The sequence below is a fragment of the Pseudonaja textilis genome, chromosome 1 (genome assembly GCF_049901715.1).
Source record: "Pseudonaja textilis isolate UNSWEBS1 chromosome 1, rPseTex1.2, whole genome shotgun sequence".
Taxonomy (NCBI): Eukaryota; Metazoa; Chordata; class Lepidosauria; order Squamata; family Elapidae; genus Pseudonaja; species Pseudonaja textilis.
In genome coordinates, this window is record NC_141990.1 from 308551709 (window position 1) to 308566862 (window position 15154).

The window sequence follows — 15154 nt, forward strand, 5'->3', positions numbered from 1 at the left end:
ACTAATTAATTTTGTCTGTTTTGTCTGGAGCATTCCAAAGGGAAGGAGAGGAAGGAAAGGAAAACATAGCTGTGGTCAGGTACTTCCCACTTAGTGTCTGCTTCGCTTACTGACAGTTGCCAATCCCAATTGCAGGTACTAAAGAGGTATCACCTATATAATTACAGTGCAACACCCTCCTGAAAGTATATTATAGAGCTAGAAAAGAAGATGAAAATTGCAATCATGGAGGACAGGAGCAATTTCCTAACATAAAAATATTGCAATGTTGCAGGATTTTAGATTAGTAAAGTATGAGGAAAGGCGCCTAGAAGTATAATGATATATAATAATGGAAAAAAGAGGGTTTTTTTTCTTGCTTTATTTTACTAGGAAGCAAAGCAATGTTTTTCAAACTTTATGCAATCACAGACCACTAAATAAACATTTTGAAAATGAAGGGATTACCCAATTCAACAAATGTTCCTCTCCTGTTTTTGTCTTGTCTAAGGCAGGGGTGTCAAACTCAAGGCTTGCGGGCTGGATTGGCCTGCAGGGTGCTTAGATCTGATGCACGGGGCTGCCCTGGAGACAGTGAAGAACCGGCCTGTGGTACCTCTAACAGTGAAAATGGAGCTCGGGATGGCTGCACACGGGCCTCCTGAGCTCTGTTTTTAGTGGCAGTGGGTTGCAGGAGGCTGTCACAGCCAAAAATGGAGCTCAGGAGTCCGTTTTCGCTGGCAGAGCGCTCTGCCCACCACAGGTGCCCGATATGAGTGATATCAAGCTGGTCACACCCAACCTGCCCCCCCCCCCCAAGGTCAAACACAACCCTGATGTGGCCCTCAATGAAATTGAGTTTGATACCCCTGGTCTAACAATATCGGAATTCACTTTTTGCCAAATGAAATAAAGACCATGATTGCCTTTCCATACATTCTATGTTTAAAACCTTTTAAAACTGAATTTTGTACCAAAACATTCATCTAAAATTATTTATCACTTAGGCAAAAACAAACTTTATAAAATAATTATGTATCTCATTCCATAACAACAATAAATCTGGTGAAGAATCTTCAACAGAAACTTCTGGCTATTAAAATGCATGGGAATGAAATCCCAAAGGGAACCATGCAGACATGAAATAAATCCAGCTTCCCCCATTGACTTTTGGTTGTTAGAAGCTGGATGCAGGCCTAAAAACCAGGCGACTGGTCAGTTCTACTCCTGCTTGAGGCATGGAAAGCCAGCTGGGTGATTTGGGGCCAATCATCAGGAGGCTCTGAATTCTAGTCCCGTTTTAGGAATGAAAGTTAGCTAGGTGACTTTGGGCCAGTCACACTCTGTCAGCCCAACATACCTCATAGGGGTTTTGTAAGGAAAATGAGTGTTTGGTATGTTTGAGTTACTCATAAATAAAGATGGGATAAAAATCTAATAAATAAATCAAGAAAATTAATAATCATTCCCCTTTAAAACTCACTTTCCCCCCAGACTTTCACTTTAACTCTCCATCTGCACACTCAGTTAAAATGAAAGCTAAAACCACAGAATTGCACTTGCCTATATTTATCTCTCAGCATACCTCCTGTTCCTTCCTTTCATTCTGCTACAGCTGGAAGTTTCCCTATAAGCTCTTTGGGGCAGAGGCCTTTTGTGGTTCATGTTTCACCAGCCACTGAGGCATCACACATTCACTTATACAGTACATTTAACATTGAAGCTTTGAGGGTTCTCACAAATCTAAGACAAGGTTGCCTTCTTCAAACTGTATATTAGGTTCATTTCGCTATTTAAAAGACTGAATTCAACTTTCAACAAGATAAAGCTAAGACAAGAAGCAACAGGTGGGTGCAAAGCTGACAGGAAAGGGGAGGAAGGCCTAGAAACAGCTGAGTATTATTTTTACTAGGTTGAGAAATCCACAGTGTCACTCAATTCAATCCTGGTAAGATTTCATCCTCTGTAGAGTTTCTCTTCTCCTACACTAACTGTACAACCAGAAGAAATGCCTAAAGATTCTGCAACTGGAAGCAAATCACAAGGAACAAATAACAGATAGAAAAACTTTGCTCTCTTTTGCAAAACCCCAAATCTTTGTAGGAAAGAGATGTGGCAGGTTGTAATAAGCATTTGGATGTGGGAGAAATATATGAATAAACCAAACTTGCTTCTAACAATCTTTACTGCATTAAAACATGGGAAGTTCGCTCATTCTACTATTTCTCCAAGTATAGTATATTATAAATGGCAATAACATTAAAGGCTGGCTACAGGAAGAGAAACATAGCCTTCTCTCACCCCCCCCAAAAAAAAAATTGGGTGGGGAAGGGTGGCAGTAAGTCACAGGATCACATATGGCCCTAACTCACTCTCCAGCTGTCAAGTATCCCTCTCCAATCACAAAACAGCTAAAAATTGATTATGGCATTTTGCTATTGTCAGGTGAGAAGTGAACCAAATTTATAAATAAATTCTTAAATACAATTGACATTTTTAAAAAGCAAATACCTCCCAGCTCCACCCCAAATAGAAGAAAATGCAGAAAAAGCTGGCCATCATTAGATTACTATTATTGTTGTCTGCCCATTGCACTTTTCGGCCCCTTGAAAATTCTTATATAACCCAATCTTTCCTAATGAGAGCTGCCAAGGAGAAAACCTAAAGATTTTTGGTATGAAAAACAGATGACTGCGGCTTCTTCAGAACTGGGAACACATCCCTTGTTTGTTCAGTGTTAATATATATTTAACCTTTATGCCTTCACAGAACTATGATCAACACAATCCCGGGCAATCATACTTAGCCTGCTTTTTTTCCCAAACAGTCTTTCTCAAAGGACTGTAGAGGAACCCATATACAGGTAATCCTAGACTTATAATTTAGTGACAGTTCAAAGTTACACTGGCACCGAAAAAAGTGACTTATGATTGTTGTTCACACTTACGACCGTTGCAGCATCCCCATGGTCACGTGATCAAAATTTAGACTCATGCAACTGACTCATATTTATGATGGTTGTGATGTCCTAGGTTTTGCAATCTTCTGACAAGAAAATTCAATGGGGATGCCAGATTCACTTAACAATCATGTTACTAACTTAACACCTATGGCAAGTAAGGCCACAAAATGGAGCAAAACTCTCTTAATAACTGTCAATGGAAATTTTGGGCTCAATTGTGGACATAAGTTGAGGACAACCTATACCATTCACTGAATCTATTCATATGACCTCCATTAAAAAAGTGGTAGAGAAAACATTAAAAAAAAGGGCCCCCACATTGGATCATCCACTCCTTATGATCATATTCATTCTTGTTTCTCTGGAAAACATATAATTTTAAGGCTTTAATGACATTCATTTGATAGATCAGATGATAATAACCCAAAGCAACAAATATACCTAATAATTCTCTTCCTATTTTCTCCACAACCTGTTAGGTGAGTTGGGCTGAGAGACAATAACTGTCCCAAAGTCCCCCAGGCAGTTTTTATGCCTAAGGCAAGACAGTCTCTTGTTTTCTAGCCTGATGCCTTAAAAGTTGCCAAAGTTGGAAAATGCTGCTCTAATCTCTACTTTGGTTGTCTATTATAACGAATATAAGGGACTGAAAAATTGCTTCCACAAACCTCAGTGCCGCCATGCCAGTCACAATGATCAACTTATTTCCAAATGGTAACGATCATTCATTAACGCATTAACGTCTAGATGCATTCTTATATTCAATCTGTAAATTATGCAACCATTTATAATCTGACATAGAAAAAAATGCTGTATTAATCTTTAGAATTCCAAAGTATGCTCTTGGCTTGTATAAGAGATGCAGTTCTTCAAGCAGCATCTAAGGAAAAAGGATGTGGAAGCTGCCCAGAGCAAAATGAAAATAGTATGTTTGAGAATGCTACAGAAGTGTGTAGAGATATTCTAATGCAGGGGTATCAAACTGGATTTCTTTGTAGGCCGTATCAGCATTGTAGTTCTCCTCTGCAGGCCAGGTGTGTGAGCGGGGGGAGCAAGAGAGGGGGAAAGACAAGATGGACACCTCCTGCAGCACCCTGCTGGCCAAAACAGGGGCCCATTTTCAGCCTCCAACAACACTCTGTCGGCCAAAAACAGGCTGGCAGAGTGCTGCAGAAGGCCAGGGGAGGCGAAAATGGGCCACGGGAGGCTACCCATGGCCCATTTTGGCTGGCAGAGGCACCGCAGGCTGGTCCTTTGATATTTCCAGGACAATCCCATGGGCCGGATTTAAACATTCCGCGGGCCTTGAGTTTGACACCCTAACGGGAAGAATGAAAAGGGATGGAACACAAAATGAAAGAAGCTGTTGGTGAAGAAAAAAGCTATATAATGGAATGGCTATTACAAGAAACAAAGATGAAGGAAAGCTATTGCTTAATAGAAATATTGCAAAGTCAAAATGAGTAAGGAACAATTAAAACAGGCAGAGAAAATGCAAAGAAATGTTGACAAAAATAAGACATTGTTTTGGAAGTAGGTGAAAGGGATTAAACAAAGACCCTCTGGCATCATAAATGAAATTAAAAATAAAAATGATTTGGGATGAAACTGAAGTGAAGTGCAAGGACCAGTTGTAAGTCACTTTTTTCAGCTCCATTGCAAATTTGAACAGTCACTAAATAAATGGTCATAAATCAAGGTCTATCTATAAGTACATATGAGATGCTTGTTTTGTCATAGACTGAAATTGTCGGGAATGTGAATTGTTGTGTAGAAATGATGGTGTGTTACCCAAGAACCCAAATGATTTCCCATAAATCTTAACCTAAATGATGTAATAGGAGTATGGATTTGAAAATTTATTTATCAAAGATCAAGGCAGTTTTGTTTGATGTAGAAAGTAGAAGTAAACCACTGTATAAATGGTGAAAAGCAGATGCATTTGTATACTTTAGATAGGAAACAGGATAGAGAAACGTTAAGATGTGAAAATGCTGGTAGATATGGGCAATATACTGTGAATAATGAATGTTTGTTGAAAGAAACCAAACAGCTGTGTGTTTCTGCCTTCATTATTATTTGAAATGGGGAAAGTTATCAGTTTTTCAGGGTAGACTAGACCAAACAAGAGATACAAGAATTCTACAAATGCTACTTTATTGTTGTAGGATATAGTAACTGAAAGTGTATCCAGGATTTTTGCTGTCCCATTTTATACTAAACAGGCTTATTTTGAAATATTTTTCCCACACTTTCTTCTATCTCCGGATTGTATAATTTCTTATCCATGTTCCCCTAACTGCTTGTTCTTTCCTTCTCCTCTTCATGGTTTTCACATACCTTTCCCAAGATCACTCTAAATACCTTTAGAGATGGCTGTCTCAGGAGAAAGACAAAACTAAAATAAATGCAGTGGAAATGATTTGCTTAAGAAGCATACAGTATGTGATAAAACAGAAAAGACGGGATCAACAAATGAACGCTGATTAAATGTAAAAGGAATACAAAAACAAAAGGCTAACAATGAAACAAGTATGCTGAGGTGGTTTGGTCAAACAGAGGGGATGAAGATCAAACTGCAGTACAAGCATAGGAAGGAAGAAGAAATGGGATAGAAGAAAGAAATGAAGGAAAAGTTTAAATTGCCATGTACAGTATAAAGGGGAAGTTGGATCTGCTGAAATTAAGGGTGATTTGCAAGGTTGTAAATGGCATGGAAAACTAATCTGAATGGCAATAGAATAAACCACTTTTGCTATCATTAGTCACTCTTATTGTTTCTTATTTATTTCCAGTGCAAACACTTACTCCAAAAGGACATTGTATGAAAGTTGCATACATATTTATGCATTCTTTTTTTTAAACTTCAATCTACCACTCTGTGATCCTATGCATGTTGACATAAAAGTATCTCTTATAAAGACTTGTTTCAAATAAATGAGCATTAAAGCATAACTTTTCCAACAGGCTATCTTAAAATACATTCAAGCCATGCTCATATCACATTTAACCAAAGTTAAGGTGAATAGGAATGCTATCACATGAGAAGTAAGGAGGCCATCCCATATGCTAAGTCTCTGTACAGCAGCTGAAGAACTGCGAACTCCACCTATGAAGCAGCTAAGAGAGAGAGAACAACCCATTCATCCACCTTTCAACCCTTCAGGCCCCAGTGCTCTTACACCCAATAATTTATTTTTAATCCTACTTTGCTTTCTTACCTAACTTCATAGATTAGATCACTTTAAAACTCTTTTATGCAGTGTGGTGGCATTCATGAAAGACACAACACTGTTCCTCACAGACTATATAAGGAAATAGCCTAATTCCCAGCAGGGTTTACCACCACAAATTCAAACAGAGAAACCTCTCAGTCTTGGAATGGAGCCCTGGAGTGATTTCCTAAAAACAAATTTCAGAGTAGCTTTCTATGCTTTGCAAAATTCAGCAGGAAGCTACCATCAAATGGCCCCAGCAACAGCTGCCCTCAAACCCTGCAAGCCTTATGTTCTCATGTGAACTGGAAGAACACTCACCATTCACAATGAACACTGGGGGTTCTGTTCAGAATTACACTGAGACTGGACAAAAAGGGGAGGGGGGAGGGAAATGACACATTTTTAGCACCATCATTCCCCCTCCCTTAACAAAACATGTGCTAGCAGTGGGGTATAAACATTTCATTCACAGGCAGCAACAACTGTTTTAGTTTCTTTAAAAATTGGTAATAAATAATAAAGTGGATGTTTATTTTGCAAATGACAATGGAGTCAAATGGTACAGCTGTGCAAAAGACCCAGATTTGAAGGGTGGAATGTGATTAACAGACACACATAGCCCTGTTTATGCACACCCTGAACCAAACTCATCTCTGGATTGTGCATCATCTGCCCAGGACAGCTGCATGAATAACAACAACAACAACAACAACAACAACTAAGAATGTTGCAAACCTAGATCTCCGCGCACAAAATATACCAAATAATCTATTAGCAGACTACAGCTCTTCATTCTCAAGGAACAGTTAAAGGAATCATTTTTAAAAGTCTGAGGATAAACAAACACATAATACAGAAGTAGAGATTCTATATTTATATCTTCAAATATTCCAGGAATAGCAATGTATGCCCAGCATTTCATGGATGGCAACACCACATATCCATACATTAGACTAGATACATATATACAGTACATAGCATTACTTGCAAGCAAGGGCAGCAGCAAGATCTCTTTTAAGCCCTTGAGAACAAATGTAGCCACACAGTCCGACTTCTTAATCTCTTAACATGCTACCTGATCTAGCTCAAGCCCATCTGTAGAAAGCCAAACCAAATTCAAGTGCCTAATGTAGCTTCCCTCAAACTCCCTTATTCAGGCAATGGAAATTTCCTCCCTCTCTACCCAATTCTCAAGCAGAATTAGGAAAGACAATTACCCCCCATCTATTAATGGATGCCTTCTGTTGGCAATGGGTCACCTGTTCAGTTTTCACTCAGGGTATTTTATTTGGTTGAAAGAGGAGGAGGAGGAACATTCAAAATATTTTTAAAACTTTTATGATTTTTACCCAAGGAAGCTACATTTAATAGGGCTTTTCTTATACTATTACAAAAATATACCTAATTTATGGTATGTTTATAAGACAATTGAAATGTATTGATTTAAAAACAGAGTCTATCCCCAATATTTTAGAAGGACACAGACCCGGAGTGCACCAATGAACAAAAATACATATGTAGGTGAACTTTGCCTCAAACAGATACACACCATTGATAGCAGAAGGAAACCAGGAAATGACATCTACCAGTGGTGGCGAACCTATGGCACACGTGTCAGAGGTGGCATGCAGAGCACTCTCTGGGGGAAAGTGTGCCGTCGCCCCAGCTCAGCTTCACTGTGTGGCATTTCTTTCGTCATTTTGTCAAACAACAAAACAAGTTCATGAAAGAAAAAGATCTCACCTCTTGCCAGTGTTGGGATGCCCCACCTCCTGCCTGCCAGCTGGTCTTAGGGTCTCTGCTACGCATGTACAGGCACCTGTATGTGTGCCCACACGCCTTGCAGTTTGGGCATGCATGCACGCAGTTTGGGCACTTGGTGCCTAAAAGGTTCACTATCATTGACATATACCAACACTTCCCAGGTTCATGTCTCTCCAAAAGAGCATTTTATTGCTCATCTTCACAATTTTTTTTAGTTCTTGACAATCCTGACTCAGTCTTGCAAAGGATAAAGAAACTAAATCAAGAATTTTATTCCAAAAAAAGACCAATGTGAGGATCCACTGAAAAAGTTTGAGTCTCTATTGTCAAAACCTTTACTTGAAATCACCATCACCCACCATAGGCTTTCTGAGGCTTTCGGCTCTCAGCTGCACTTTGTACACTTGAACTCTAAGTGTTCATAAGAAGCTACACTGAGCATGCTCAGTTGTTATGGTTGCTAAAAATAAATAAATAAATAAACTAACATACTTCTGAAATCAGCAATGCATTTTTCCTGACTAACTTGTCTTAGAACTTTTATACTGAACTGAGATGGGGAAACTTGGACCTGTGGTTTGAACCCAAAGGCCATTCTCTCCCTCCTACCTCTCCCTCACCAAAGAAACATTTGCAGTATTAGGAACACATGCAAAGCATTCCTGCTCCAGGTGTCCTGCACCTTTCCCCCTGAAAATTCCCCAATTGCCATTGTTAAGGGTCTTTTAGGGAAAGCTTTTTATCCCAAGGCTTTATCCTTGAAGCTACTGTTCCCTAGGAGCTGGATGATATCTCCAAAGGTGAAGATGGAAGTTCAATCCAAACCATTCAATTGATGGGAGGAGATTGAAAGGAACCAGGCTTTCAGCCAAGTCAGAATCCATTCCCATGTAATGTCCTAGAGCACAGGTGTCAAACTCGCAGCATCATGTTGCCATCATGTGACATTTCACAATGTTTTTTCCCTTTCACGGAGCTGGGATGGGCATGGCCCACACAAGACTCATCTGGCCTATGGGCCGCCAGTTTGACACCCCATAGAGTGCTCAAAGCATTAGCATACAAGATCCCCATACTTTTAAAAAAGGAAATCACTGGTCTTTATTTCAAATAGGAAATCTAATACAGTTAAGAGTGCGGTTTGTCTAATAAATCCAAGGTAGACATGAAGCTTGAATGAGCAGCCTCTCAATGTGCTACTCACAATGCAATCTTACGCAGATCTACTCAAAAGTTAGCTGAAATTTGTTTATATAAGAAAAATGTGTTGCCTTTCAGCATTGCTTCTCACACACTTTACACAAACTAGACAAAGTATAAAACATCTTAAAACATCACTCTAGAAATTCTTGAAAAATGGTTTTATCATGTAACAATGACTCCACACATTGGGTATTATCTCAGAAAACATACCTCCCCTTTTTCAGGTTGCTTTCTGCCCAACCTCAAACAGATACTTGATCTCAAAAATACAGCAGCCCTTCCAATCTGGCACTCTTTTAGAACAAAATGTCCAAAATTCCTTAGTTGCAAACCCAAAACATTTGAAAGGAGCCAGATTGGGAAAAGCTAGTATACAAGATTGCAGACTTTAGTACTCTGAATATATTAGTATTTTATAGTAATACAAGATATAATATAGCATTACATGGCAAGCTATGTGTATATTGTGTATATATTGAGATCAGTGTAAGGTTTTCATTGGCAGCTTTTGCAGATATTTTATTATTCTTGAACCCGTTGTTTAGCCCAGTGGTTTTCAATTTTGGTAATTTTAAGATGTGTGGACTTTTTAAAAATTATCCTCTCTCCCTTAGACAAGTATAAACAATCTGGATAGGTTACCACCTCCTCTCATATTTTATTTTTTTTTTAAAAAAAATCTCTTCCATATCTCATACACTATCAAGAATCAAATTATAAAAACACTATCCTTTAGTTTGCATTATTATAGCTTTTAATTTTTGTTCTGTATTTGTAAACTTTAATAAAATTATTGTTAGACAAAAAGGAAGAATTCTCCAGGCAGCTTGCTAGGAATTGAAGTCCACACATTTTAAAGTTGCCATGGGTTGAAAAATTCTGGTTTAGCCTATCACACTGCATATATAAAAGGAGGTTTAAGTGGATGTGTACAAACCTTCTCTTGGTCATAAATCACAAGTTTTAAGTAGTCGTGCTTTGCTCAGCCATGGTCTAATCAAAGCAATAGAACTAGTTAGTAGTACACCACACAATTCACTATAAACTATCATTTTCAAATCACAATAGCTCGATCAGCATAACATAAATAAATGTGTATGCTTATGTGAATAATTACCATTCTCTCTTAAGCTAACTCTTCACTGTTGACAATAAGTAGATAATAACACGGTAATACATAACAGGGCTGATAAAAATTATTGGGGTAATATATGTGAAGAAAAATCTAAAATACATTACATAAATGTCATGCCTTGTAAATCTTTGTCAGTATCTGTACAAGGATTTTGTGATGGTGGCTCTAGAGAACTTAAAAAAAACTTTATGTGCTGATGTTAAAACTTTTTTTCACCGTTGAGAAAAATGATTTTTTTTCCCTTGCTCTTTAGAGGACAAACAATTTGTAGTCTTCTAGTGCTGTTGGACTTCCAGGCTCTTTAGTCAAAGGCAGTGTGGAAAGCAATGAGAATGAGGGTAGATCCAGTATAATTGTTTCTAAAAATCAATTTCCTCCATCTCTTCTTTAACACATGCAAGATGAACATTAATCCTTGTTTGCTACATATCATGAGTTTGCTACCTGAATACTTCAATAATTTAATCCTTTCTCATAGAGGAATTAGCAATTAAACAAATTCTAAAGTATCAATTTAAATATGTACATATTTTCTACAGTAAAATAATATTTCAACCTATTGGCAAAGTCACAAAGAATTACCTGAAGTTTTTGCTGAAAAACACATCAGTCACAAGTTCTTATGAAAGAATGAGCTTCGCAAAATTGCTAAAACTGATGTAAGTCATATAAATACACACACACACAAGCACATACGCACACCCTCAGAGGAGCAAAGGCAAGAATTATTCAACATCCTTCACAAGGTAGCATTAGGCTTCTTCTGCACACTGCTGAAAGACAGAGGAAATCCTATTGCCCCCCAAAAGCCTAGGAAATCCAGACTCTACGTGACCTGACTTAGTTATTTGACAGCAGGTTTTATGGGAGGGAGGAAAAAGACATTTACAATCATTCATGCTACCCGGAGTTACAGCAAAGCTTATGCTGAATGAGGCTGCAGGGGGGAAAAGTATCACCAGGAAGTTACTACCAGTTGTTGCCGTTAAGAATGTTGTTTTGGAAGAGCGATTTCTATACACCATCCAAAATGAAAAAAAAACAAAACCAACCCACCCAACCTTTCAAATATGACTATGCATCCCCATATACATCAGAGAACAATGTGGCATTCAAAATGGACTGAATGCACCAAAAGGGAGGAGAGGAGAAAGAGGAGACAAGGCAGGGGGAACTCACCAGGGCTGTTGGCTTCGTTTTCCAGAACGTGCAGTTCTGTGCAGTCGGCCAGGGAATGCTCAAGGCAGAGCTGAAGGAAACGGGCCTGGCTACGAGTCACTCGCTTCAGTAAGGAAAGCAAAGCAACCGTCTGTTCACACTCATTCCAGCCTTTGAACCAACCTGCCAATACTCCAACCTGGTCTCGAAACATCATGGTTGGTGCAAGTGAACGTCCGCGTGCAATATCGAGAACAGGGTGGAAAAAATCTGTGCAGGGCACTCCCTGATAGATATATTTTGCAAGGGGAAAAAAGTAGGAGAAATCCCCTAGGAGTTCCTTTTTTTTCTTCCCACCCACGCCCTTTTTTAAACCTCTATTTTACAATGTTAACTGCGGAACTAGGACAGGTGTTTGCTTGCTCTTCTTCTTCCTCTTCCTCGCGTGTCCGAAATGCCAGTGGCCGCTTCTTAATTCTGCCAAAGATGATGATGACACATGGTGGCAAGGGAAAACAGACACGCTGCGTGGTTTCTGTATATGGACTTCTATAGCTGTATTTCTCAACAAGGCACAGCAATGTGTGAAGATTGTTGTGAGGGGATATGGGTTATGTAGCGGTTTTCTTCTGGGTGGTTTGCTTTCTCCCTCCTTTTTTGCTCTTTTCCAGTCCAGTCTCTTTTCCAGTTTTTAGCCTAGAGCTGGCGCTGACTCTCCTTCCTCAGGCAGCTTTCTGGACCATCCACAGTCACAGCATTCCTTGCTAGGGGAAGTGGAGAAAATAGAAGCCTTCACAACTGTTGGAGAGGAGGAGGGGATGGAGAAAGAGGGAGAGAGAGAGATAAAGAGAGAGAGAAAAGAATTTTGCAGTGAGATGAGACTCTGTGAAAGGCAACGCTATGATTCAGCATGACAAACAACACGGCTCACTTCCTAATATGACAGAAGGGAAATTTGGGATCAGCAATCACTGAGAGCAAGAGGGTGGGTTAGGGAAAGAGACAAGGGCTTGGGGCTTGCTGTGTGGGGCAGCCAGGGTTGGGTCTTCTTTCTGTAAAAGACCACCCTCCCAAGAAATAGCAGGTTCTGTGAAAAAGGAAGAGATGAGCACAGAGATACGGAGAAAATGCTAAAAATGCAGCCCACACACAGGCAGCAGAGGGAGTGATGGAGAAGTGCGGGCATCACATCAGAGAGATTTAAAAGGAACCTCCCTGCTACACAGCCGTGAGGACAGAGCTCCCTGTTGCTTATTGTACATTCTAAGCAGTCTCCCCGCCCGCCCAGCGCCCCCCCTCCCCAAGACAGGAATGTACCTGGCTGGGAGAGACAGGACTGCAACTGATCCTTCATGCACAAGAGAAAAGGGGGTGGGGGGGGGAGAACTTAACACTGCGGCTATAGATAGCTAATGCAAACCAGCCCAGGTTCTGGTGCTCTCCCCTCCTCCTCATGCCTTTCCACTCCCCAACCAGAAAGTAAGGCGGCTTAGGAGAAGGGCTGCAGCTCCAACTACAGAATTCAAGCATCTCCCAACCAGTCACCACCAGCCCCCTCTGGATGTAGGCTCCAAGCAAGCAGCAGGCAGGAGACAAAAATAAACTCTCAGACAACCTCCCTCCTTCTTTCCCCAAGACCACAGCACACACAGTTGAGCAGAAACCCAGAAGGGTGTGTGTGTGTGTGTGTGTGTGCAGACCCAAAGAAACTCACTGTAGATTCTGGTTTTCCTACTACTTTAAAGGATAGAGGGGCTGAACACCAGCTCTCCCCCTTTCTCCAATCAGTGCTCACCACATTCACAGACTGTCCTGCATGCACTTCACACACTTATAGTCACCCCTATTTCACAAGGTGGCCTCCATCTCTCCTTCTCTCTGCGGTTGAAATCGTTCCCAAGGGCAGGTTTCTTCCAGGGATTTTGCAAACGTAGGGAAAAGGCTTCCCCAGCCTAGCAGTTGCTCAAGACTACAACTCCCATCGCCCCAGCCAAGATGGCAATGGCTACGAAGGCAGCTATTGAAATCCTTACACTTCTGGAGAGTTCCAAGGTGAGAGCGTTGCTTGAGAGTTTAACCAGGAAGGGCAAAGGGGTGGGTGGGAAAGCCGGTACCTCCCCAAGCACAGATGTACCCAGAAAAAGTACCTGTCCCAGAAAAGCATTTTACTTTATTGGGCTTTGATACTGTTGAAGTAGAGGAGTCCTCAAAAGAACCAGAAGGGGTAGTAGCCCCATCATCCCCCACATGACCTGCCCGGAAACTTTCAGGGTATCAGAAGGAGAAGCAACAACCTTTGCTTCACAGCCGCCCCCGCTTGGACGGGAAGACAAGCAGCGGTCCCAAATAAACTTCGAGCCCGGGACTGCACGACCTTTCCCAGCCAAATGCAAACAGAGGGAACCGAGCACCTCACCCGGCACTGCCCGCGCCCTGGGGCGGCTCTTTACTCCACGCCACAGACATCCGCCAAGCTCCTCTCCGCCTCCCAGCCGCGCCGCTCACCACCCCACCCCCGGCTCTGCGTCCTTCGAGCCCCGCGACAGCCTGGCGTCCCCGGCTCCATGCCGGGAATCCCCTGGCGCTCGGGTGGCTCCTTTGAGGGACGAGAGTCAGGACGCCGCAGAGCAAGGGCGCTCGCCCGCCTCCCCGCCCGCCCCCCTCGCGCTATGCGGAGCGCCCACCTGGCTGCCCCGCGCCCTTCTCGCCGGCCGTCCTTCTTTTGCCGGCTTCGGCTGAGCCTTTACTGAAGAAGAGGAGGAAGAGGAGCCGGCGACGGAGGTGGCGGAGGAGGAGGCGGCGGCGGCGGCGCCTGGCGGTGCCCGGGCAGGGCCATGGCGAGCCCGCGCACCAGCGAAGGCGACCCCGGCGGCGCGGCAGCAAAAGAGCGGCGCTGCGTCCGGGCGCGCCGTCGGACCCGCGTCTCTCTCTCTCTCTCTCCCCGCCTGCTTCTCCTGCACAAGTGAGCCGCGCGCCCAGCGGAGCCCCCGCTCCTCACATGCTAGTCATTAGCATAGCCCATGACGTCATGGCCTCGGCAGCGGAGGTGCAACGCCCCCTCCCCGAGGAGCAGGGGGCGCCTCGCATTCCTCCGCCGCTGACTCAGCCCCAGGCGAGGCGAGGCCGTGGTGGCTTTGCGCGGGGCGCGATTGGCTGCAGGGGCGGAGCGCAACTCCAGCCGGGAGCGCGGCAGAGGAAGAGGAGGAGGAGGAGGGCCTCCAGCTGCTCGCTGCTGCTGCTGTCATTCCCCCAAGCCAGGCGACTTTGCATTGGCGAAAAAAAGGCGGCTTGTTGCGCTTCGTCTCGCGCGCCCGCACTTTTGCAGCCTTGCGAAGGACACGCCCGTCCGCAAAAGCCCCCTGCTAGCCGTAGATGGTCGACATGGATCGCTGGCCGCTTCTGGCCCAATGCCTCTGCCTACAGGTTGGTTCTCCTGGGTTGCACATGGCTCCGAGAGGTCCTACCTCCCTCTCCCACCGCCCCCCTCGACATGGTGTTTTGCAAAAGCAGGCCGCTAAACAACAACAACCACCCCACTGCCTCCCGCCCTTAACACAAACCTGGTCTTGAACGAGTGAGCGGTAATGAGGTACGAGGGAGAGTTTTCGTGCGTGCCGAGAAAGAAATCCCACCAAAACCTCCCAGCAACATCGGAGTGCCCCCCTCTAAACGTTGCTGCATTGCAGATTGTGCTTCTCTGGTTTAAGATCAGGAGATATGTGCGGGGGTTGCAAA

General features: G+C 42.8%; 1 protein-coding gene across 2 annotated transcripts in view; it reads right to left on the bottom strand.

The window, feature by feature from the left end:
- Positions 1-14423, bottom strand: part of SAMD4A (sterile alpha motif domain containing 4A) — a 152111-nt gene extending 137688 nt beyond the window's left edge. The window contains exons 1-2 of one of the 2 annotated variants that reach the window (XM_026698717.2): positions 14104-14423; positions 11441-12217 (exon numbers count right to left, since the gene is read on the bottom strand). In XM_026698717.2, coding sequence (XP_026554502.1) covers positions 11441-11636 — 196 coding nt within the window. In that variant the 5' untranslated portion in view covers positions 11637-12217; positions 14104-14423. The remainder of the gene's footprint in view (positions 1-11440; positions 12218-14103) is intronic. The other variant, XM_026698718.2, reaches the window with a different exon arrangement.
- Positions 14424-15154: the final 731 nt, after the last annotated feature.